The following is a 24119-nucleotide window of genomic DNA, read 5'->3' on the forward strand; positions in this document are numbered from 1 at the left end:
GGTTAGGGTTATATGTCTGTAGGTGGTTAAGGGCTGTAGGTTAGGGTTAGGGTTATATGTCTGTAGGTGGTTAAGGGCTGTAGGTTAGGGTTAGGGTTAGGGTTAGAGTTATATGTCTGTAGGTGGTTAAGGGCTGTAGGTTAGGGTTAGGGGTTAGGGGTTAGGGGTCTGTAGGTGGTTAAGGGCTGTAGGTTAGGGTTAGGGTTAGGGTTAGGGGTCTGTAGGTGGTTAAGGGCTGTAGGTTAGGGTTAGGGGTTAGGGGTCTGTAGGTGGTTAAGGGCTGTAGGTTAGGGTTAGGGGTCTGTAGGTGGTTAAGGGCTGTAGGTTAGGGTTAGGGGTTAGGGGTCTGTAGGTGGTTAAGGGCTGTAGGTTAGGGTTAGGGTTATATGTCTGTAGGTGGTTAAGGGCTGTAGGTTAGGGTTAGGGGTTAGGGGTCTGTAGGTGGTTAAGGGCTGTAGGTTAGGGTTAGGGGTCTGTAGGTGGTTAAGGGCTGTAGGTTAGGGTTAGGGGTTAGGGGTTTGTAGGTGGTTAAGGGCTGTAGGTTAGGGTTAGGGTTATATGTCTGTAGGTGGTTAAGGGCTGTAGGTTAGGGTTAGGGGTTAGGGGTCTGTAGGTGGTTAAGGGCTGTAGGTTAGGGTTAGGGTTATATGTCTGTAGGTGGTTAAGGGCTGTAGGTTAGGGTTAGGGGTTAGGGGTCTGTAGGTGGTTAAGGGCTGTAGGTTAGGGTTAGGGGTTAGGGGTTAGGGGTTAGGGTTAGGGGTTAGGTGTCTTCAGTGTGTTTGTGTTCAAGTTGTATTGAATCTGTTTTACTTTTCCTTCTGTCGCCAAGGTAACCAGGCTGACGAGAGTCGCATGGCGTTGCTAGGCAAGCTAGTCTCCATGGCGATCGCTGTGGGCAGGGTCCCCATCCTGGAGTGTGCTGCTACCTGGTTACAGGTTAGAACACAATAACACACACCTTCACTTACCGTGGACAGGTCTATGTAGTGATTTAGGTATAGGTTATCAATAACACACACCTTCACTTACCGTGGACAGGTCTATGGAGTGATTTAGGTATAGGTTATCAATAACACACACCTTCACTTACCGTGGACAGGACAGGTCTATGTAGTGATTTAGGTATAGGTTATCAATAACACGCACCTTCACTTACCGAGGACAGGTCTATGTAGTGATTTAGGTTATCAATAACACACACCTTCACTTACCGTGGACAGGTCTATGTAGTGATTTAGGTATAGGTTATCAATAACACACACCTTCACTTACCGAGGACAGGTATATGTACTGATTTAGGTTATCAATAACACACACCTTCACTTACCGTGGACAGGACAGGTCTATGGAGTGATTTAGGTATAGGTTATCAATAACACACACCTTCACTTACCGTGGACAGGTATATGTACTGATTTAGGTTATCAATAACACACACCTTCACTTACCGTGGACAGGACAGGTCTATGGAGTGATTTAGGTATAGGTTATCAATAACACACACCTTCACTTACCGTGGACAGGTCTATGGAGTGATTTAGGTATAGGTTATCAATAACACACACCTTCACTTACCGTGGACAGGACAGGTCTATGGAGTGATTTAGGTATAGGTTATCAATAACACACACCTTCACTTACCGTGGACAGGTCTATGTAGTGATTTAGGTATAGGTTATCAATAACACACACCTTCACTTACCGTGGACAGGACAGGTCTATGGAGTGATTTAGGTATAGGTTATCAATAACACACACCTTCACTTACCGTGGACAGGTCTATGGAGTGATTTAGGTTATCAATAACACACACCTTCACTTACCGTGGACAGGACAGGTCTATGGAGTGATTTAGGTATAGGTTATCAATAACACACACCTTCACTTCCCGTGGACAGGTCTGTGGAGTGATTTAGGTTATCAATAACACACACCTTCACTTACCGTGGACAGGACAGGTCTATGGAGTGATTTAGGTATAGGTTATCAATAACACACACCTTCACTTACCGTGGACAGGTCTATGTAGTGATTTAGGTATAGGTTATCAATAACACACACCTTCACTTACCGTGGACAGGTCTATGGAGTGATTTAGGTATAGGTTATCAATAACACACACCTTCTACTATAGAAGACTAGTCAGAGTGTGTGTGTGTGTGTGTGTTCCAGAGGTCCCATCCTGTCTACTGTAGAAGACTAGTCAGAGTGTGTGTGTGTGTGTGTGTTCCAGAGGTCCCATCCTGTCTACTGTAGAAGACTAGTCAGAGTGTGTGTGTGTTCCAGAGGTCCCATCCTGGCTACTGTAGAAGACTAGTCAGAGTGTGTGTGTGTGTGTTCCAGAGGTCCCATCCTGTCTACTGTAGAAGACTAGTCAGAGTGTGTGTGTGTGTTCCAGAGGTCCCATCCTGGCTACTGTAGAAGACTAGTCAGAGTGTTGGTGGATGACTATTGTTCGCTACTTCCTGGTTCCATGGTTCCAACCCTCAACAACCTCAGCTGTTCCTGTCCTCCATTCTGCTGCCAGTTCATCACTGCTGTTACCACCCTGTACGACCTCTCTACAGGTACACACTGCTGTTACCACCCTGTATAACCTCTCTACAGGTACACACTGCTGTTACCACCCTGTATAACCTCTCTACAGGTACACACTGCTGTTACCACCCTGTATAACCTCTCTACAGGTACACACTGCTGTTACCACCCTGTATGACCTCTCTACAGGTACACACTGTTACCACCCTGTATGACCTCTCTACAGGTACACACTGCTGTTACCACCCTGTATAACCTCTCAGGTACAGGTATAACCTCTCTACAGGTACACACTGCTGTTACCACCCTGTATAACCTCTCTACAGGTACACACTGCTGTTACCACCCTGTATGACCTCTCTACAGGTACACACTGCTGTTACCACCCTGTATGACCTCTCTACAGGTACACACTGTTACCAACCTGTATAACCTCTCTACAGGTACACACTGCTGTTACCAACCTGTATAACCTATCTACAGGTACACACTGCTGTTACCACCCTGTATAACCTCTCTACAGGTACACACTGTTACCACCCTGTATAACCTCTCTACAGGTACACACTGTTACCACCCTGTATAACCTCTCTACAGGTACACACTGTTACCACCCTGTATAACCTCTCTACAGGTACACACTGCTGTTACCACCCTGTATAACCTCTCTACAGGTACACACTGCTGTTACCACCCTGTATAACCTCTCTACAGGTACACACTGCTGTTACCACCCTGTATAACCTCTCTACAGGTACACACTGCTGTTACCACCCTGTATAACCTCTCTACAGGTACACACTGTTACCACCCTGTATAACCTCTCTACAGGTACACACTGCTGTTACCACCCTGTATAACCTTTCTACAGGTACACACTGTTACCACCCTGTATAACCTCTCTACAGGTACACACTGCTGTTACCACCCTGTATAACCTCTCTACAGGTACACACTGTTACCACCCTGTATAACCTCTCTACAGGTACACACTGTTACCACCCTGTATAACCTCTCTACAGGTACACACTGTTACCACCCTGTATAACCTCTCTACAGGTACACACTGTTACCACCCTGTATAACCTCTCTACAGGTACACACTGTTACCACCCTGTATAACCTCTCTACAGGTACACACTGTTACCACCCTGTATAACCTCTCTACAGGTACACACTGTTACCACCCTGTATAACCTCTCTACAGGTACACACTGTTACCACCCTGTATAACCTCTCTACAGGTACCACCCTGTATAACCTCTCTACACTGTTACCACCCTGTATAACCTCTCTACAGGTACACACTGCTGTTACCACCCTGTATAACCTCTCTACAGGTACACACTGTTACCACCCTGTATAACCTCTCTACAGGTACACACTGTTACCACCCTGTATGACCTCTCTACAGGTACACACTGTTACCACCCTGTATAACCTCTCTACAGGTACACACTGTTACCACCCTGTATAACCTGTATAATCTTGGTGTGTGTTTGGTGTGTATAGAGGAGTTGACTCCCCCTGTACAGCTGTTACTAGGCTATATCAGGTCAACATCTCTAAATATATCTTGGTGTGTATAGAGGAGTTGACTCCCCCTGTACAGCTGTTACTAGGCTATATCAGGTCAACATCTCTAAATATATCTTGGTGTGTATAGAGGAGTTGACTCCCCTGTACAGCTGTTACTAGGCTATATCAGGTCAACATCTCTAAATATATCTTGGTGTGTATAGAGGAGTTGACTCCCCCTGTACAGCTGTTACTAGGCTATATTAGGTCAACATCTCTAAATATATCTTGGTGTGTATAGAGGAGTTGACTCCCCCTGTACAGCTGTTACTAGGCTATATCAGGTCAACATCTCTAAATATATCTTGGTGTGTATAGAGGAGTTGACTCCCCCTGTACAGCTGTTACTAGGCTATATCAGGTCAACATCTCTAAATATATCTTGGTGTGTATAGAGGAGTTGACTCCCCCTGTACAGCTGTTACTAGGCTATATCAGGTCAACATCTCTAAATATATCTTGGTGTGTATAGAGGAGTTGACTCCCCCTGTACTGCTGTTACTAGGCTATATCAGGTCAACATCTCTAAATATATCTTGGTGTGTATAGAGGAGTTGACTCCCCCTGTACAGCTGTTACTAGGCTATATCAGGTCAACATCTCTAAATATATCTTGGTGTGTATAGAGGAGTTGACTCCCCTGTACAGCTGTTACTAGGCTATATCAGGTCAACATCTCTAAATATATCTTGGTGTGTATAGAGGAGTTGACTCCCCCTGTACAGCTGTTACTAGGCTATATCAGGTCAACATCTCTAAATATATCTTGGTGTGTATAGAGGAGTTGACTCCCCCTGTACAGCTGTTACTAGGCTATATTAGGTCAACATCTCTAAATATATCTTGGTGTGTGTTTGGTGTGTATAGAGGAGTTGACTCCTCCTGTACAGCTGTTACAGATGGTGGTGTCCTGGATCCAAGACCAACCTCGATTGGTCCTCATCACTCTGCTGAACACGCCCCCCTCCTCCAGCCAGCCAATCGGCTCCCTGGACCTCACACCGCTGGCTGGGCTGGTGCGCTGGTGTGTCAAAGCCCCATTGGCTTACAGAAGAGACGGGAAGCAGGACTTGGCCAATGGGACGACAGAGACTGAGCTGGAGGCAGGGCCTCTCTTCTCTGAGCTACATCTCAGTGTCCTGCAGGTTTGTCCAGTCTCAATGTCCAGTCTCAATGTCCAGTCTCAATGTCCAGTATCAATGTCCATTATCAATGTCCATTATCAATGTCCAGTCTCAATGTCCAGTCTCAATGTCCAGTCTCAATGTCCAGTCTCAATGTCCAGTATCAATGTCCAGTCTCAATGTCCCAATGTCCAGTCTCAATGTCCAGTCTCAATGTCCAGTATCAATGTCCAGTCTCAATGTCCCAATGTCCAGTCTCAATGTCCAGTATCAATGTCCAGACTCAATGTCCAGTCTCAATGTCCAGTCTCAATGTCCATTATCAATGTCCATTATCAATGTCCAGTCTCAATGTCCAGTCTCAATGTCCAGTCTCAATGTCTCAAACCTGACTTTTGGGACATTTGTGTCATGAGGGATTACAAACCTCCAGACAGACCATCATAGCAGCAGAACCTCCAGACAGACCATCATAGCAGCAGAACCTCCAGACAGACCATCATAGCAGCAGAACCTCCAGACAGACCATCATAGCAGCAGAACCTCCAGACAGACCATCATAGCAGCAGAACCTCCAGACAGACCATCATAGGAGCAGAACCTCCAGACAGACCATCATAGCAGCAGAACCTCCAGACAGTGAGACAGACCATCATAGCAGCAGAACCTCCAGACAGACCATCATAGCAGCAGAACCTCCAGACAGACCATCATAGCAGCAGAACCTCCAGACAGACCATCATAGTAGCAGAACCTCCAGACAGTGAGACAGACCATCATAGCAGCAGAACCTCCAGACAGACCATCATAGCAGCAGAACCTCCAGACAGACCATCATAGCAGCAGAACCTCCAGACAGACCATCATAGTAGCAGAACCTCCAGACAGACCATCATAGCAGCAGAACCTCCAGACAGTGAGACAGACCATCATAGTAGCAGAACCTCCAGACAGTGAGACAGACCATCATAGCAGCAGAACCTCCAGACAGTGAGACAGACCATCATAGCAGCAGAACCTCCAGACAGTGAGACAGACCATCATAGCAGCAGAACCTCCAGACAGACCATCATAGCAGCAGAACCTCCAGACAGTGAGACAGACCATCATAGCAGCAGAACCTCCAGACAGTGAGACAGACCATCATAGCAGCAGAACCTCCAGACAGTGAGACAGACCATCATAGCAGCAGAACCTCCAGACAGTGAGACAGACCATCATAGCAGCAGAACCTCCAGACAGACCATCATAGCAGCAGAACCTCCAGACAGTGAGACAGACCATCATAGCAGCAGAACCTCCAGACAGTGAGACAGACCATCATAGTAGCAGAACCTCCAGACAGTGAGACAGACCATCATAGTAGCAGAACCTCCAGACAGCAGAACCTCCAGACAGACCATCATAGCAGCAGAACCTCCAGACAGACCATCATAGCAGCAGAACCTCCAGACAGTGAGACAGACCCATCAGAACCTCAGACAGACCACAGTAGCAGAGACAGACCATCATAGTAGCAGAACCTCCAGACAGTGAGACAGACCATCATAGCAGCAGAACATCTCCAGAACCTCCACAGTGAGACAGACCATCATAGTAGCAGAACCTCCAGACAGTGAGACAGACCATCATAGTAGCAGAACCTCCAGACAGACCATCATAGCAGCAGAACCTCCAGACAGACCACAGTAGCAGAGACAGACCATCATAGTAGCAGAACCTCCAGACAGTGAGACAGACCATCATAGTAGCAGAACCTCCAGACAGACCATCATAGCAGCAGAACCTCCAGACAGACCATCATAGTAGCAGAACCAGACCAGACAGACCATCATAGCAGCAGAACCTCCAGACAGACCATCATAGTAGCAGAACCTCCAGACAGACCATCATAGTAGCAGAACCTCCAGACAGACCATCATAGTAGCAGAACCTCCAGACAGACCATCATAGCAGCAGAACCTCCAGACAGACCATCATAGTAGCAGAACCTCCAGACAGACCATCATAGTAGCAGAACCTCCAGACAGTGAGACAGACCATCATAGCAGCAGAACCTCCAGACAGACCATCATAGCAGCAGAACCTCCAGACAGACCATCATAGTAGCAGAACCTCAGTGAGACAGACCAGCAGCAGAACCATCATAGCAGCAGAACCTCCAGACAGACCATCATAGTAGCAGAACCTCAGACAGTGAGACAGACCATCATAGCAGCAGAACCTCCAGACAGACCATCATAGCAGCAGAACCTCCAGACAGACCATCATAGCAGCAGAACCTCCAGACAGACCATCATAGACAGAACCATCATAGCAGCAGAACCTCCAGACAGTGAGACAGACCATCATAGCAGCAGAACCTCAGACAGTGAGACAGACCATCATAGCAGCAGAACCTCCAGACAGTGAGACAGACCATCATAGCAGCAGAACCTCCAGACAGACCATCATAGCAGCAGAACCTCCAGACAGTGAGACAGACCATCATAGCAGCAGAACCATCCAGACAGTGAGACAGACCATCATAGCAGCAGAACCTCCAGACAGACCATCATAGCAGCAGAACCTCCCAGACAGACCATCATAGCAGCAGAACCTCCAGACAGTGAGACAGACCATCATAGCAGCAGAACCTCCAGACAGAGACCATCATAGCAGCAGAACCTCCAGACAGTGAGACAGACCATCATAGCAGCAGAACCTCCAGTGAGACAGACCATCATAGCAGCAGAACCTCCAGACAGTGAGACAGACCATCATAGCAGCAGAACCTCCAGACAGTGAGACAGCAGCAGAACCTCCAGACAGACCATCATAGCAGCAGAACCTCCAGACAGACCATCATAGCAGCAGAACCTCAGACAGTGAGACAGACCATCATAGCAGCAGAACCTCCAGACAGACCATCATAGCAGCAGAACCTCCAGACAGACCATCATAGCAGCAGAACCTCCAGACAGTGAGACAGACCATCATAGTAGCAGAACCTCCAGACAGACAACCATCATAGCAGCAGACAGTGAGACAGACCATCATAGCAGCAGAACCTCCAGACAGAACAGAACCTCCAGACAGTGAGACAGACCATCATAGCAGCAGAACCTCAGACAGACCAGTAGCAGCAGAACCTCCAGACAGACCATCATAGCAGCAGAACCTCCAGACAGTGAGACAGACCATCATAGCAGCAGAACCTCCAGACAGTGAGACAGACCATCATAGCAGCAGAACCTCCAGACAGACCATCATAGCAGCAGAACCTCAGACAGACAGACCATCATAGCAGCAGAACCTCAGACAGACAGACCATCATAGCAGCAGAACCTCCAGACAGACCATCATCCAGACAGTGAGACAGACCATCATAGCAGCAGAACCTCAGACAGACCATCATAGCAGCAGAACCTCCAGACAGACCATCATAGCAGCAGAACCTCCAGACAGACCATCATAGTAGCAGAACCTCCAGACAGACCATCATAGCAGCAGAACCTCCAGACAGTGAGACAGACCATCATAGCAGCAGAACCTCAGACAGACAGACCATCATACAGCAGAACCATCAGCAGCAGAACCAGACCATCATAGCAGCAGAACAGTCCAGACAGACCATCATAGTAGCAGAACCTCCAGACAGACAGACCATCATAGCAGCATCCAGACAGACCATCATAGTAGCAGAACCTCCAGACAGTGAGACAGACCATCATAGCAGCAGAACCTCCAGACCATCAGACAGACCATCATAGCAGCAGAACCTCCAGACAGACCATCATAGCAGCAGAACCTCCAGACAGTGAGACAGACCATCATAGCAGCAGAACCTCCCAGACAGACCATCATAGCAGCAGAACCTCCAGACAGTGAGACAGACCATCATAGAGCAGAACCTCCAGACAGTGAGACAGACCATCATAGCAGCAGAACCTCCAGACAGTGAGACAGACCATCATAGCAGCAGAACAGACCATCATAGCAGCAGAACCTCCAGACAGACCATCATAGCAGCAGAACCTCCAGACAGACCATCAGAATAGCAGCAGAACCTCCAGACAGTGAGACAGACCATCATAGCAGCAGAACCTCCAGACAGACCATGAGACAGACCATCATAGACAGACCATCATAGCAGCAGAACCTCCAGACAGTGAGACAGACCATCAGAATCCAGCAGACCATCATAGCAGCAGAACCTCCAGACAGTGAGACAGACCATCATAGCAGCAGAACCTCAGCAGACAGTGAGACAGACCATCATAGCAGCAGAACCTCCAGACAGTGAGACAGACCATCATAGCAGCAGAACCTCCAGACAGTGAGACAGACCATCATAGCAGCAGAACCTCCAGACAGTGAGACAGACCATCATAGCAGCAGAACCTCCAGACAGTGAGACAGACCATCATAGCAGCAGAACCTCCAGACAGACCATCATAGCAGCAGAACCTCCAGACAGACCATCATAGCAGCAGAACCTCCAGACAGTGAGACAGACCATCATAGCAGCAGAACCTCCAGACAGTGAGACAGACCATCATAGCAGCAGAACCTCCAGACAGTGAGACAGACCATCATAGCAGCAGAACCTCCAGACAGTGAGACAGACCATCATAGCAGCAGAACCTCCAGACAGACCATCATAGCAGCAGAACCTCCAGACAGTGAGACAGACCATCATAGCAGCAGAACCTCCAGACAGTGAGACAGACCATCATAGCAGCAGAACCTCCAGACAGACCATCATAGTAGCAGAACCTCCAGACAGTGAGACAGACCATCATAGTAGCAGAACCTCCAGACAGTGAGACAGACCATCATAGCAGCAGAACCTCCAGACAGACCATCATAGCAGCAGAACCTTCAGACAGACCATCATAGTAGCAGAACCTCCAGACAGTGAGACAGACCATCATAGCAGCAGAACCTTCAGACAGACCATCATAGCAGCAGAACCTCCAGACAGACCATCATAGTAGCAGAACCTCCAGACAGACCATCATAGTAGCAGAACCTCCAGACAGACCATCATAGCAGCAGAACCTCCAGACAGACCATCATAGCAGCAGAACCTCCAGACAGTGAGACAGACCATCATAGGAGCAGAACCTCCAGACAGTGAGACAGACCATCATAGCAGCAGAACCTCCAGACAGTGAGACAGACCATCATAGCAGCAGAACCTCCAGACAGACCATCATAGCAGCAGAACCTCCAGACAGTGAGACAGACCATCATAGTAGCAGAACCTCCAGACAGTGAGACAGACCATCATAGCAGCAGAACCTCCAGACAGACCATCATAGCAGCAGAACCTCCAGACAGACCATCATAGCAGCAGAACCTCCAGACAGTGAGACAGACCATCATAGCAGCAGAACCTCCAGACAGTGAGACAGACCATCATAGCAGCAGAACCTCCAGACAGTGAGACAGACCATCATAGCAGCAGAACCTCCAGACAGACCATCATAGCAGCAGAACCTCCAGACAGTGAGACAGACCATCATAGCAGCAGAACCTCCAGACAGTGAGACAGACCATCATAGTAGCAGAACCTCCAGACAGACCATCATAGCAGCAGAACCTCCAGAGAGTGAGACAGACCATCATAGCAGCAGAACCTCCAGACAGACCATCATAGCAGCAGAACCTCCAGACAGTGAGACAGACCATCATAGCAGCAGAACCTCCAGACAGACCATCATAGCAGCAGAACCTCCAGACAGTGAGACAGACCATCATAGCAGCAGAACCTCCAGACAGTGAGACAGACCATCATAGCAGCAGAACCTCCAGACAGTGAGACAGACCATCATAGCAGCAGAACCTCCAGACAGTGAGACAGACCATCATAGCAGCAGAACCTGCAGACAGTGAGACAGACCATCATAGCAGCAGAACCTCCAGACAGTGAGACAGACCATCATAGTAGCAGAACCTCCAGACAGACCATCATAGCAGCAGAACCTCCAGAGAGTGAGACAGACCATCATAGCAGCAGAACCTCCAGACAGACCATCATAGCAGCAGAACCTCCAGACAGTGAGACAGACCATCATAGCAGCAGAACCTCCAGACAGTGAGACAGACCATCATAGCAGCAGAACCTCCAGACAGTGAGACAGACCATCATAGCAGCAGAACCTCCAGAGAGTGAGACAGACCATCATAGTAGCAGAACCTCCAGACAGACCATCATAGCAGCAGAACCTCCAGACAGTGAGACAGACCATCATAGCAGCAGAACCTCCAGACAGTGAGACAGACCATCATAGCAGCAGAACCTCCAGACAGACCATCATAGTAGCAGAACCTCCAGACAGTGAGACAGACCACCATAGCAGCAGAACCTCCAGACAGTGAGACAGACCACCATAGCAGCAGAACCTCCAGACAGACCATCATAGCAGCAGAACCTCCAGACAGTGAGACAGACCATCATAGCAGCAGAACCTCCAGACAGTGAGACAGACCATCATAGCAGCAGAACCTCCAGACAGTGAGACAGACCATCATAGCAGCAGAACCTCCAGACAGTGAGACAGACCATCATAGTAGCAGAACCTCCAGACAGTGAGACAGACCATCATAGCAGCAGAACCTCCAGACAGTGAGACAGACCATCATAGCAGCAGAACCTCCAGACAGACCATCATAGCAGCAGAACCTCCAGACAGTGAGACAGACCATCATAGGAGCAGAACCTCCAGACAGTGAGACAGACCATCATAGCAGCAGAACCTCCAGACAGACCATCATAGTAGCATTTACATTTAAGTCATTTAGCAGACGCTCTTATCCAGAGCGACTTACAAATTGGTGCATTCACCTTATGACATCCAGTAGAACAGTCACTTTACAATAGTGCATCTAAATCTTAAAGGGGGGGGGGGTGAGAAGGATTACTTATCCTATTCTAGGTATTCCTTAAAGAGGCGGGGTTTCAGGTGTCGTGACTCCGCTGTCCTGGCGTCGTGAGGGAGTTTGTTCCACCATTGGGGGGCCAGAGCAGCGAACAGTTTTGACTGGGCTGAGCGGGAACTGTACTTCCTCAGTGGTAGGGAGGCGAGCAGGCCAGAGGTGGATGAACGCAGTGCCCTTGTTTGGGTGTAGGGCCTGATCAGAGCCTGGAGGTACTGCGGTGCCGTTCCCCTCACAGCTCCGTAGGCAAGCACCATGGTCTTGTAGCGGATGCGAGCTTCAACTGGAAGCCAGTGGAGAGAGCGGAGGAGCGGGGTGACGTGAGAGAACTTGGGAAGGTTGAACACCAGACGGGCTGCGGCGTTCTGGATGAGTTGTAGGGGTTTAATGGCGCAGGCAGGGAGCCCAGCCAACAGCGAGTTGCAGTAATCCAGACGGGAGATGACAAGTGCCTGGATTAGGACCTGCGCCGCTTCCTGTGTGAGGCAGGGTCGTACTCTGCGGATGTTGTAGAGCATGAACCTACAGGAACGGGCCACCGCCTTGATGTTAGTTGAGAACGACAGGTTGTTGTCCAGGATCACGCCAAGGTTCTTAGCGCTCTGGGAGGAGGACACAATGGAGTTGTCAACCGTGATGGCGAGATCATGGAACGGGTAGTCCTTCCCCGGGCGGAAGAGCAGCTCCGTCTTGCCGAGATTCAGCTTGAGGTGGTGATCCGTCATCCACACTGATATGTCTGCCAGACATGCAGAGATGCGATTCGCCACCTGGTCATCAGAAGGGGGAAAGGAGAAGATTAATTGTGTGTCGTCTGCATAGCAATGATAAGAGAGACCATGTGAGGTTATGACGGAGCCAAGTGACTTGGTGTATAGCGAGAATAGGAGAGGGCCTAGAACAGAGCCCTGGGGGACACCAGTGGTGAGAGCGCGTGGTGAGGAGACAGATTCTCGCCACGCCACCTGGTAGGAGCGACCTGTCAGTTAGGACGTAATACAAGCGTGGGCCGCGCCGGAGATGCCCAACTCGGAGAGGGTGGAGAGGAGGATCTGATAGTTCACAGTATCGAAGGCAGCCGATAGGTCTAGAAGGATGAGAGCAGAGGAGAGAGAGTTAGCTTTAGCAGTGCGGAGCGCCTCCGTGATACAGAGAAGAGCAGTCTCAGTTGAATGACTAGTCTTGAAACCTGACTGATTTGGATCAAGAAGGTCATTCTGAGAGAGATAACGGGAGAGCTGGCCAAGGACGGCACGTTCAAGAGTTTTCGGAGAGAAAAGAAAGAAGGGATACTGGTCTGTAGTTGTTGACATCGGAGGGATCGAGTGTAGGTTTTTTCAGAAGGGGTGCAACTCTCGCTCTCTTGAAGACGGAAGGGACGTAGCCAGCGGTCAGGGATGAGTTGATGAGCGTGGTGAGGTAAGGGAGAAGGTCTCCGGAAATGGTCTGGAGAAGAGAGGAGGAGATAGGGTCAAGCGGGCAGGTTGTTGGGCGGCCGGCCGTCACAAGACGCGAGATTTCATCTGGAGAGAGAGGGGAGAAAGAGGTCAGAGCACAGGGTAGGGCAGTGTGAGCAGAACCAGCGGTGTCGTTTGACTTAGCAAACGAGGATCGGATGTCGTCGACCTTCTTTTCAAAATGGTTGATGAAGTCCTCTGCAGAGGGAGGAGGTGGGGGAGGGGGAGGAGGATTCAGGAGGGACGAGAAGGTGGCAAAGAGCTTCCTAGGGTTAGAGGCAGATGCTTGGAATTTAGAGTGGTAGAAAGTGGCTTTAGCAGCAGAGACCGAAGAGGAAAATGTAGAGAGGAGGGAGTGAAAGGATGCCAGGTCTGCAGGGAGGCGAGTTTTCCTCCATTTCCGCTTGGCTGCCCGGAGCCCTGTTCTGTGAGCTCGCAATGAGTCGTCGAGCCACGGAGCGGGAGGGGAGGACCGAGCCGGCCTGGAGGATAGGGGGCATAGAGAGTCAAAGGATGCAGAAAGGGAGGAGAGGTGGGTTGAGGAGGCAGAATCAGGAGATAGGTTGGAGAAGGTTTGAGCAGAGGGAAGAGATGATAGGATGGAAGAGGAGAGAGTAGCGGGGAGAGAGAGCGAAGGTTGGGACGGCGCGATACCATCCGAGTAGGGGCAGTGTGGGAAGTGTTGGATGAGAGCGAGAGGGAAAAGGATTCAAGGTAGTGGTCGGAGACTTGGAGGGGAGTTGCAATGAGGTTAGTGGAAGAACAGCATCTAGTAAAGATGAGGTCGAGCGTATTGCCTGCCTTGTGAGTAGGGGGGGAAGGTGAGAGGGTGAGGTCAAAAGAGGAGAGGAGTGGAAGGAAGGAGGCAGAGAGGAATGAGTCAAAGGTAGACGTGGGGAGGTTAAAGTCGCCCAGAACTGTGATAGGTGAGCCGTCCTTAGGAAAGGAGCTTATCAAGGCATCAAGCTCATTGATGAACTCTCCGAGGGAACCTGGAGGGCGATAAATGATAAGGATGTTAAGCTTGAAAGGGCTGGTAACTGTGACAGCATGGAATTCAAAGGAGGCGATAGACAGATGGGTAAGGGGAGAAGGAGAGAATGACCACTTGGGAGAGATGAGGATCCCGGTGCCACCACCCCGCTGACCAGAAGCTCTCGGGGTGTGCGAGAACACGTGGGCGGACGAAGAGAGAGCAGCAGGAGTAGCAGTGTTATCTGTGGTGATCCATGTTTCCGTCAGTGCCAAGAAGTTGAGGGACTGGAGGGAGGCATAGGCTGAGATGAACTCTGCCTTGTTGGCTGCAGATCGGCAGTTCCAGAGGCTACCGGAGACCTGGAACTCCACGTGGGTCGTGCGCGCTGGGACCACCAGATTAGGGTGGCCGCGGCCACGCGGTGTGGAGCGTTTGTATGTTCTGTGCAGAGAGGAGAGAACAGGGATAGACAGACACATAGTTGACAGGCTACAGAAGAGGCTACGCTAATGCAAAGGAGATTGGAAGGACAAGTGGACTACACGTCTCGAATGTTCAGAAAGTTAAGCTACATAGCAAGAATCTTATTGACTAAAATGATTAAAATGATACAGTACTGATGAAGTAGGCTAGCTGGCAGTGGCTGCGTTGTTGACTTTGTAGGCTAGCTGGCAGTGGCTGCGTTGTTGACACTACACTAATCAAGTCGTTCCGTTGAGTGTAATAGTTTCTACAGTGCTGCTATTCGGGGGCTAGCTGGCTAGCTAGCAGTGTTGATTACGTTACGTTGCGTTAAAAGAACGACAATAGCTGGCTAGCTAACCTAGAAAATCGCTCTAGACTACACAATTATCTTTGATACAAAGATGGCTATGTAGCTAGCTATGTAGCTAGCTACGATCAAACAAATCAAACCGTTGTACTGTAATGAAATGAAATGAAAATGTGATACTACCTGTGGAGCGAAGCGGAATGCGTCCGGGTTGTTGAGTGCGAAGTTCTATTCGGTAGACGTTGGCTAGCTGTTGGCTAGCTAGCAGTGTCTCCTACGTTAAGGATGACAAATAGCTGGCTAGCTAACCTCGGTAAATTAAGATAATCACTCTAAGACTACACACTCTAAACTACACAATTATCTTGAATACGAAGACAGCAAAGACAACTATGTAGCTAGCTAACACTACACTAATCAAGTCGTTCAGTTGAGTGTAATAGTTTCTACAGTGCTGCTATTCGGTAGACGGTGGACGTTAGCTAGCTGCTGGGCAGATAGCAGTGTAGACTACGTTAGGACGACGAAATACGATAATTACGCAATTATCTTTGATACAAAGACGGCTATGTAGCTAGCTAAGAAGAAATTGCTAAGATTAGACAAATCAAACCGTTGTACTATAATGAAATGTAATGAAAAAGTTATACTACCTGCGGACCGAAGTGCAGATGCGACCGCTCGCTCCAACCCGGAAGTGACCACTCCAGTCTGCTACTAACCAGGTTTCCATCTAATCTTACTGTATTTGATAGAGATCACTCCAGTCTGCTACTAACCAGGTTTCCATCTAATTTTACTGTATTTGATAGAGATCACTCCAGTCTGCTACTAACCAGGTTTCCATCTAATCTTACTGTATTTGATAGAGATCACTCCAGTCTGCTACTAACCAGGTTTCCATCTAATCTTACTGTATTTGATAGAGATCACTCCAGTCTGCTACTGACCAGGTTTCCATCTAATCTTACTGTATTTGATAGAGATCACTCCAGTCTGCTACTAACCAGGTTTCCATCTAATCTTACTGTATTTGATAGAGACCACTCCAGTCTGTGTCAATTTGAAGGAAACTCGATGAAAGCCTAGCTACTGTTTTGGGTGTCTCCAACTAGATGGAAGCCTAGCTACTGTTTTGGGTGTCTCCAACTAGATGGAAGCCTAGCTACTGTTTTGGGTGTCTCCAACTAGATGGAAGCCTAGCTACTGTTTTGGTCTAAATCTGTCTCCAACTAGATGGAAGCCTAGCTACTGTTTTGGGTGTCTCCAACTAGATAGAAGCCTAGCTACTGTTTTGGTCTAAATCTGTCTCCAACTAGATGGAAGCCTAGCTACTGTTTTGGGTGTCTCCAACTAGATGGAAGCCTAGCTACTGTTTTGGTCTAAATCTGTCTCCAACTAGATGGAAGCCTAGCTACTGTTTTGGGTGTCTCCAACTAGATGGAAGCCTAGCTACTGTTTTGGTCTAAATCTGTCTCCAACTAGATGGAAGCCTAGCTACTGTTTTGGGTGTCTCCAACTAGATGGAAGCCTAGCTACTGTTTTGGGTGTCTCCAACTAGATGGAAGCCTAGCTACTGTTTTGGGTGTCTCCAACTAGATGGAAGCCTAGCTACTGTTTTGGTCTAAATAAATCTGTCTCCAACTAGATGGAAGCCTAGCTACTGTTTTGGGTGTCTCCAACTAGATGGAAGCCTAGCTACTGTTTTGGTCTAAATCTGTCTCCAACTAGATGGAAGCCTAGCTACTGTTTTGGTCTAAATCTGTCTCCAACTAGATGGAAGCCTAGCTACTGTTTTGGGTGTCTCCAACTAGATGGAAGCCTAGCTACTGTTTTGGTCTAAATCTGTCTCCAACTAGATGGAAGCCTAGCTACTGTTTTGGTCTAAATCTGTCTCCAACTAGATGGAAGCCTAGCTACTGTTTTGGGTGTCTCCAACTAGATGGAAGCCTAGCTACTGTTTTGGGCCAATGAGAATTAAGGTGATGTGCACTTACATCCCACTTGTCTAGATTCCAGAATTCTAAACCCATTGGCGAGTGGGTCCCGATGCCAGCTGTTTATTTTCTTTTAAACAATTTAAATGTAACCTTTATTCAACTAGGCAAGTCAGTTAAGAACAAATTCTTATTTACCGTGGAACCGCACCCCTGTGGAACCGCAACCCTGTGGAACCGCACCCCTGTGGAACCGCACCCCCGTGGAACCGCACCCCTGTGGAACCGCAACCCCCCCCCGTGGAAACCGCACCGCCCCCGTGGGACCGCACCCCCCGTGGAACCGCAACCCCCGTGGAACCGCACCGTGGAACCGCACCCCCCCGTGGAACCGCACCCCCCCCCGTGGAACCGCACCCCCGTGGAACCTCAACCTCCCCCGTGGAACCTCAACCCCCGTGGAACCGCACCCCCCCGTGGAACCGCAACCCTGTGGAACCGCAACCCCGTGGAACCGCACCCCAAAACTCTAACCTTGTTTTTCTTCAGCCATCTCTCAGAGGTCCTGGGTCAGGGTTAGGTCATGTTTAGAGGTCATCGACTCTTCCTCCCGGGAGTCCTGGGTCAGGGTTAGGTCATGTTTAGAGGTCAGAGGTGATGAACTCAACACTTATCTGTTCCAGGTGTTGCTGCTCCTCCCGGGCGTTCTGAGAGAGAAGGGGCTTCTGGGTCGCCTGGCGTTGCTGCAGCCCGACCAGCTGACTTCTCTGATCTCTGACCTCTCTGGTCTTCTGGAGGAGCTGAACCCTCTCCACTCGGATACACAAGCACACATCCAGCTCACTCTGGATAGGCTGGCCCAGGCCCTGCAGGTGTCCATGGCAGCAGGGGCGCTGCTCTGCTCTAGAGGTAGGGATGTCATATCCTGTGTCTTCTACAGTTGTGATGTCCTGTGTCGTCTACAGTCTTATCCTGTGTGTTCTACAGTCTTATCCTGTGTCTCCTACAGTTGTGATATCCTGTGTCGTCTACAGTCTTATCCTGTGTGTTCTACAGTCTTATCCTGTGTCGTCTACAGTCTTATCCTGTGTGTTCTACAGTCTTATCCTGTGTCTTCTACAGTTGTCATATCCTGTGTCTTCTACAGTCTTATCCTGTGTCTTCTACAGTTGTAATATCCTGTGTCTTCTACAGTTGTAATATCCTGTGTCTTCTACAGTTGTAATATCCTGTGTCTTCTACAGTTGTGATATCCTGTGTCTTCTACAGTTGTCTTATCCTGTGTCTTCTACAGTTGTGATATCCTGTGTCTTCTACAGTTGTCATATCCTGTGTCTTCTACAGTTGTGATGTCCTGTGTCTTCTACAGTTGTCTTATCCTGTGTCTTCTACAGTTGTCATATCCTGTGTCTTCTACAGTTGTCATATCCTGTGTCTTCTACAGTTGTGATATCCTGTGTCTTCTACAGTTGTCTTATCCTGTGTCTTCTACAGTTGTGATATCCTGTGTCTTCTACAGTTGTCATATCCTGTGTCTTCTACAGTCTTATCCTGTGTCTTCTACAGTCTTATCCTGTGTCTTCTACAGTTGTCATATCCTGTGTCTTCTACAGTCTTATCCTGTGTGTTCTACAGTCTTATCCTGTGTCTTCTACAGTTGTCATATCCTGTGTCTTCTACAGTTGTCATATCCTGTGTCTTCTACAGTTGTGATGTCCTGTGTCTTCTACAGTCTTATCCTGTGTCTTCTACAGTTGTGATGTCCTGTGTCTTCTACAGTCTTATCCTGTGTCTTCTACAGTCTTATCCTGTGTCTTCTACAGTTGTCATATCCTGTGTCTTCTACAGTTGTGATGTCCTGTGTCTTCTACAGTCTTATCCTGTGTCTTCTACAGTTGTGATGTCCTGTGTCTTCTACAGTCTTATCCTGTGTCTTCTCTCCACAGAGGACCTGAGAGCTCTCTGTTCCCGCCTCCCACACAACAAGTAAGAACCAGTCACAGTGTACCCCTAGCCCTCCCCACAACCAATCACAATGTACCCCTAGCCCTCCCCACAACCAATCACAATGTACCCCTAGCCCTCCCACAACCAATCACAATGTCACCCCTAGTCTTCCCCACAACCAATCACAATGTACCCCTAGCCTTCCCCACAACCAATCACAATGTACCCCTAGCCTTCCCCACAACCAATCACAATGTACCCCTAGCCTTCCCCACAACCAATCACAATGTACCCCTAGCCTTCCCCACAACCAATCACAATGTACCCCTAGCCCTCCCCACAACCAATCACAATGCACCCCTATAAACCTTCCCCACAACCAATCACAATGCACCCCTAGCCTTCCCCACAACCAATCACAATGCGCCCCTAGCCCTCCCCCACAACCAATCACAATACACCCCTATAAACCTTCCCCACAACCAGTCACAATACGCCCCTAGCCCTCCCCCACAACCAATCATAATGCAACCCTCCCCCTGTCCAGACCTGTTCTGTCCTGTTTCCAGCCTGAGAGGTGTGTGTGTGTGTGTGTGTGTGTGTGTGTGTGTGTGTGTGTGTGTGTGTGTGTGTGTGTGTGTGTGTGTGTGTGTGTGTGTGTGTGTGTGTGTGTGTGTGTGTGTGTGTGTGCGCGTGCGCGTGTGATCTTCCCAAGCGGTGCATGATGTCATAGGCAGCCATTTTGGCGAAGGACAAATCCAAACCAGTCTAATACCCTCAATGCACATTCTACATTCGAACGTTCCAAGTCCTCTTCATATCGGGGAGTCGTTTCCTGTGCGTTGTCAGGCATTGCCAACAGGGATGAGATCTCGTTAAATATGGTTAAAATTAGTAATCAAATCAAATCAAATGTTATTTGTCACATACACATGGTTAGCAGATGTTAATGCGAGTGTAGCGAAATGCTTGTGCTTCTAGTTCCGACAATGCAGTGATAACCAACAAGTAATCTAGCTAACAATTCCAAAACTACTACCTTATAGACACAAGTGTAAGGGGATAAAGAATATGTACATAAAGATATATGAATGAGTGATGGTACAGAGCAGCATAGGCAAGATACAGTAGATGGTATCGAGTACAGTATATACATATGAGATGAGTATGTAAACAAAGTGGCATAGTTAAAGTGGCTAGTGATACATGTATTACATAAGGATGCAGTAGATGATATAGAGTACAGTATATACGTATACATATGAGATGAATAATGTAGGGTATGTAAATATTATATAAGGTATCATTGTTTAAAGTGGCTAGTGAAATATTTTACATCAATTCCCATTATTAAAGTGGCTGGAGTTGAGTCAGTGTCAGTGTGTTTGCAGCAGCCACTCAATGTTAGTGGTGGCTGTTTAACAGTCTGATGGCCTTGAGATAGAAGCTGTTTTTCAGTCTCTCGGTCCCAGCTTTGATGCACCTGTACTGACCTCGCCTTCTGCATGATAGCGGGGTGAACAGGCAGTGGCTCGGGTGGTTGTTGTCCTTGATGATCTTTATGGCCTTCCTGTAACATCGGGTGGTGTAGGCGTCTTGGAGGGCAGGTAGTTTGTCCCCGGTGATGCGTTGTGCAGACCTCACTACCCTCTGGAGAGCCTTACGGTTGAGGGCGGAGCAGTTGCCGTACCAGGCGGTGATACAGCCCGCCAGGATGCTCTCGATTGTGCATCTGTAGAAGTTTTTGAGTGCTTTTGGTGACAACCCAAATTTCTTCAGCCTCCTGAGGTTGAAGAGGCGCTGCTGCGCCTTCTTCACGATGCTGTCTGTGTGAGTGGACCAATTCAGTTTGTCTGTGATGTGTACGCCGAGGAACTTAAAACTTACTACCCTCTCCTCTACTGTCCCATCGATGTGGATAGGGTGGTGTTCCCTCTGCTGTTTCCTGAAGTCCACAATCATCTCCTTAGTTTTGTTGACGTTGACCTATTTGGGCGGTAAGCAAATTGGAGTGGGTCTAGGGTGTCAGGTAGGGTGGAGGTGATATGGTCCTTGACTAGTCTCTCAAAGCACTTCATGATGACGGAAGTGAGTGCTACGGGGCGGTAGTCGTTTAGCTCAGTTACCTTAGCTTTCTTGGGAACAGGAACAATGGTGACCCTCTTGAAGCATGTGGGAACAGCAGACTTGTATAGGGATTGATTGAATATGTCCGTAAACACACCAGCCAGCTGGTCTGCGCATGCTCCGAGGACCCGGCTGGGGATGCCGTCTGGGCCTGCAGCCTTGCGAGGGTTAACACGTTTAAATGTTTTACTCACCTCGTGCAAAAAAGCGGGCAAAAAGTTATTTAATCTGTCTGGGAGCAAGACATCCTGGTCCTTGACTGGGCTGGTTTTTTTCTTGTAGTCTGTGATTGACTGTAGACCCTGCCACATACCTCTTGTGTCTGAGCCATTGAATTGAGATTCTACTTTGTCTCTATACTGACGCTTAGCTTGTTTGATAGCCTTGCGGAGGGAATAGCTGCACTGTTTGTATTCGGTTATGTTACCAGTGATGGAAGCAGTCTTGGAGTGTAGAATCAGCTTGGTCGGACCAGCGTTGGACAGACCTCAGCGTGGGAGCTTCTTGTTTTAGTTTCTGTCTGTAGGCAGGGATCAGCAAAATGGAGTCGTGGTCAGCTTTTCCGAAAGGAGGGCGGGGCAGGGCCTTATATGCGTCACGGAAGTTAGAATAACAATGATCCAAGGTTTTGCCAGCCCTGGTTGCGCAATCGATATGCTGATACAATTTAGGGAGTCTTGTTTTCAGATTAGCCTTGTCAAAATCCCCAGCTACAATGAATGCAACCTTCGGGATGTATGGATTCCAGTTTGCAAAGAGTCAAATAAAGTACGTTCAGAGCCATCGATGTGTCTGCTTGGGGGGGAATATATACGGCTGTGATTAAAATCGAAGAGAATTCTCTTGGTAGATAATGCGGTCGACATTTGATTGTGAGGAATTCTAAATCAGGTGAACAGAAGGATTTGAGTTCCTGTATGTTTCTGTGATCACACCACGTCTCGTTAGCCATAAGGCATACGCCCCCGCCCCTCTTCTTACCAGAAAGATGTTTGTTTCTGTTGGCGCGATGTGTGGAGAAACCCGCTGGCTGCACCGACTCCGATAGCGTCTCTCCAGTGAGCCATGTTTCCGTGAAGCAAAGAACGTTACAGTCTCTGATGTCCCTCTGGAATGCTACCCTTGCTCGGATATCATCAACCTTGTTGTCGAGAGACTGGACATTGGCGAGAAGAATGCTAGGGAGTGGTGCACGATGTGCCCGTCTCTGGAGTCTGACCAGAAGACCGCCTCGTTTCCCTCTTTTACAGTGTCGTTTTTTGGGGTCGCCGGCTGGGATCCATTCCGTTGTCCTGTTTGTAAGGCAGAACACAGGATCCGCTCCGGGAAAGTCATATTCTTGGTCGTACTGATGGTGAGTTGACGCTGATCTTATATTCAGTAATTCTTCTCGACTGTATGTAATGAAACCTAAGATGACCTGGGGTACTAATGTAAGAAATAACACGTAAAAAAACAAAAACTGCATAGTTTCCTAGGAACGCGAAGCGAGGCGGCCATCTCTGTCGGCGCCGGAACTACCTAGTAAATACATTGAGGATTTAGAAGCAACAGCAATGCGATTGTGAGAAAAATGTAAGAAAATTTCAAAACGAGTGTTTCAATATTGTAAAACCACCACATAGTTGATGCTAGCCTCTTACATAGACTTTTTTATTTTTGTTTTTTTTATTTCACCTTTATTTAACCAGGCAAGTGCAATTGCTGTACCAGGCGGTGATACAGCCCGACAGGATGCTCTGAATTGTGCATCTGTAAAAGTTTGTGAGGGTTTTAGGTGACAAGCCAAATTTCTTCAGCCTCCTGAGGTTGAAGAGGCGCTGTTGCGCCTTCTTCACCACACTGTCTGTGTGGGTGGTGCATTTCAATTTGTCAGTGATATGTACTCAGAGGAACTTAACTTTGCACCCTCTTCATTGCTGTCCTGTCGATGTGGATAGGGGGTGCTCCCTCTGCTGTTTCCTTAAGTCCAGGGTCATCTCCTTTGTTTTGTTGATGTTGAGGGAGAGGTTATTTTCCTGACACCACACTCCGAAGCCCTCACCTCCTCCCTGTAGATTGTCTTGTCGTTGTTGGTAGTCAAGTCTACTACTGTTGTGCCATCTGCAAACTTGATGATTGAGTTCACTGCGTTCATGGCCACGCAGTGAACAGGGAGTACAGGAGAGGGCTCAGAACGCATCCTTGTGGGGCCCCAGTGTTGAGGATCAGTGAAGTGGAGATGTTGTTACCTACCTTCACCACCTGGGGGTGGCCCGTCAGGAAGTCCAGGACCCAATTGCACAGGGCGGGGTTGAAACCCAGGGCCTCAAGCTTAATGATGAGCTTGGAAGGTACTATGGTGTTGAATGCTGAGCTGTAGGCCATGAACAGCATTCTTACATAGGTATTCCTCTTGTCCAGGTGGGATAAGGCAGTATGCAGTGTGATGGCTATTGCGTCGTCTGTAGACCGAATGGGGCAGTAAGCCAATTGAAATGAGTTTAGCCGTAGCAACTAATGACAATACACAATAGTAAATGAGACATCAGCTGATGTCACAACGTGCTGTACAGAAACCCAGCCTAAAACCCCAAACAGCAAGCAATGCAGGTGTAGAAGCACGGTGGCTAGTAAAAACTCCCTGGAAAGGCCAAAACCTAGGAAGAAACCTAGAGAGAAACCAGGCTATGTGGGGTGGCCAGTCCTCTTCTGGCTGTGCCGGGTAGAGATTATAACAGAACAACCTACTACCCTGAG

General features: G+C 48.5%; 1 protein-coding gene across 1 annotated transcript in view; it reads left to right on the forward strand.

The window, feature by feature from the left end:
* LOC124027239 (uncharacterized protein C7orf26-like) overlaps nt 1-24119 on the forward strand; it is a 38007-nt gene that overhangs the window by 4578 nt on the left and 9310 nt on the right. The window contains exons 4-8 of the mRNA XM_046339702.1: nt 830-936; nt 2399-2567; nt 4984-5261; nt 17990-18215; nt 19253-19292. Of these exons, the coding sequence (XP_046195658.1) occupies nt 830-936; nt 2399-2567; nt 4984-5261; nt 17990-18215; nt 19253-19292 (820 nt within the window). The remainder of the gene's footprint in view (nt 1-829; nt 937-2398; nt 2568-4983; nt 5262-17989; nt 18216-19252; nt 19293-24119) is intronic.

This window comes from Oncorhynchus gorbuscha, unplaced genomic scaffold (assembly GCF_021184085.1).
Source record: "Oncorhynchus gorbuscha isolate QuinsamMale2020 ecotype Even-year unplaced genomic scaffold, OgorEven_v1.0 Un_scaffold_3026, whole genome shotgun sequence".
Classification (NCBI taxonomy): domain Eukaryota; kingdom Metazoa; phylum Chordata; class Actinopteri; order Salmoniformes; family Salmonidae; genus Oncorhynchus; species Oncorhynchus gorbuscha.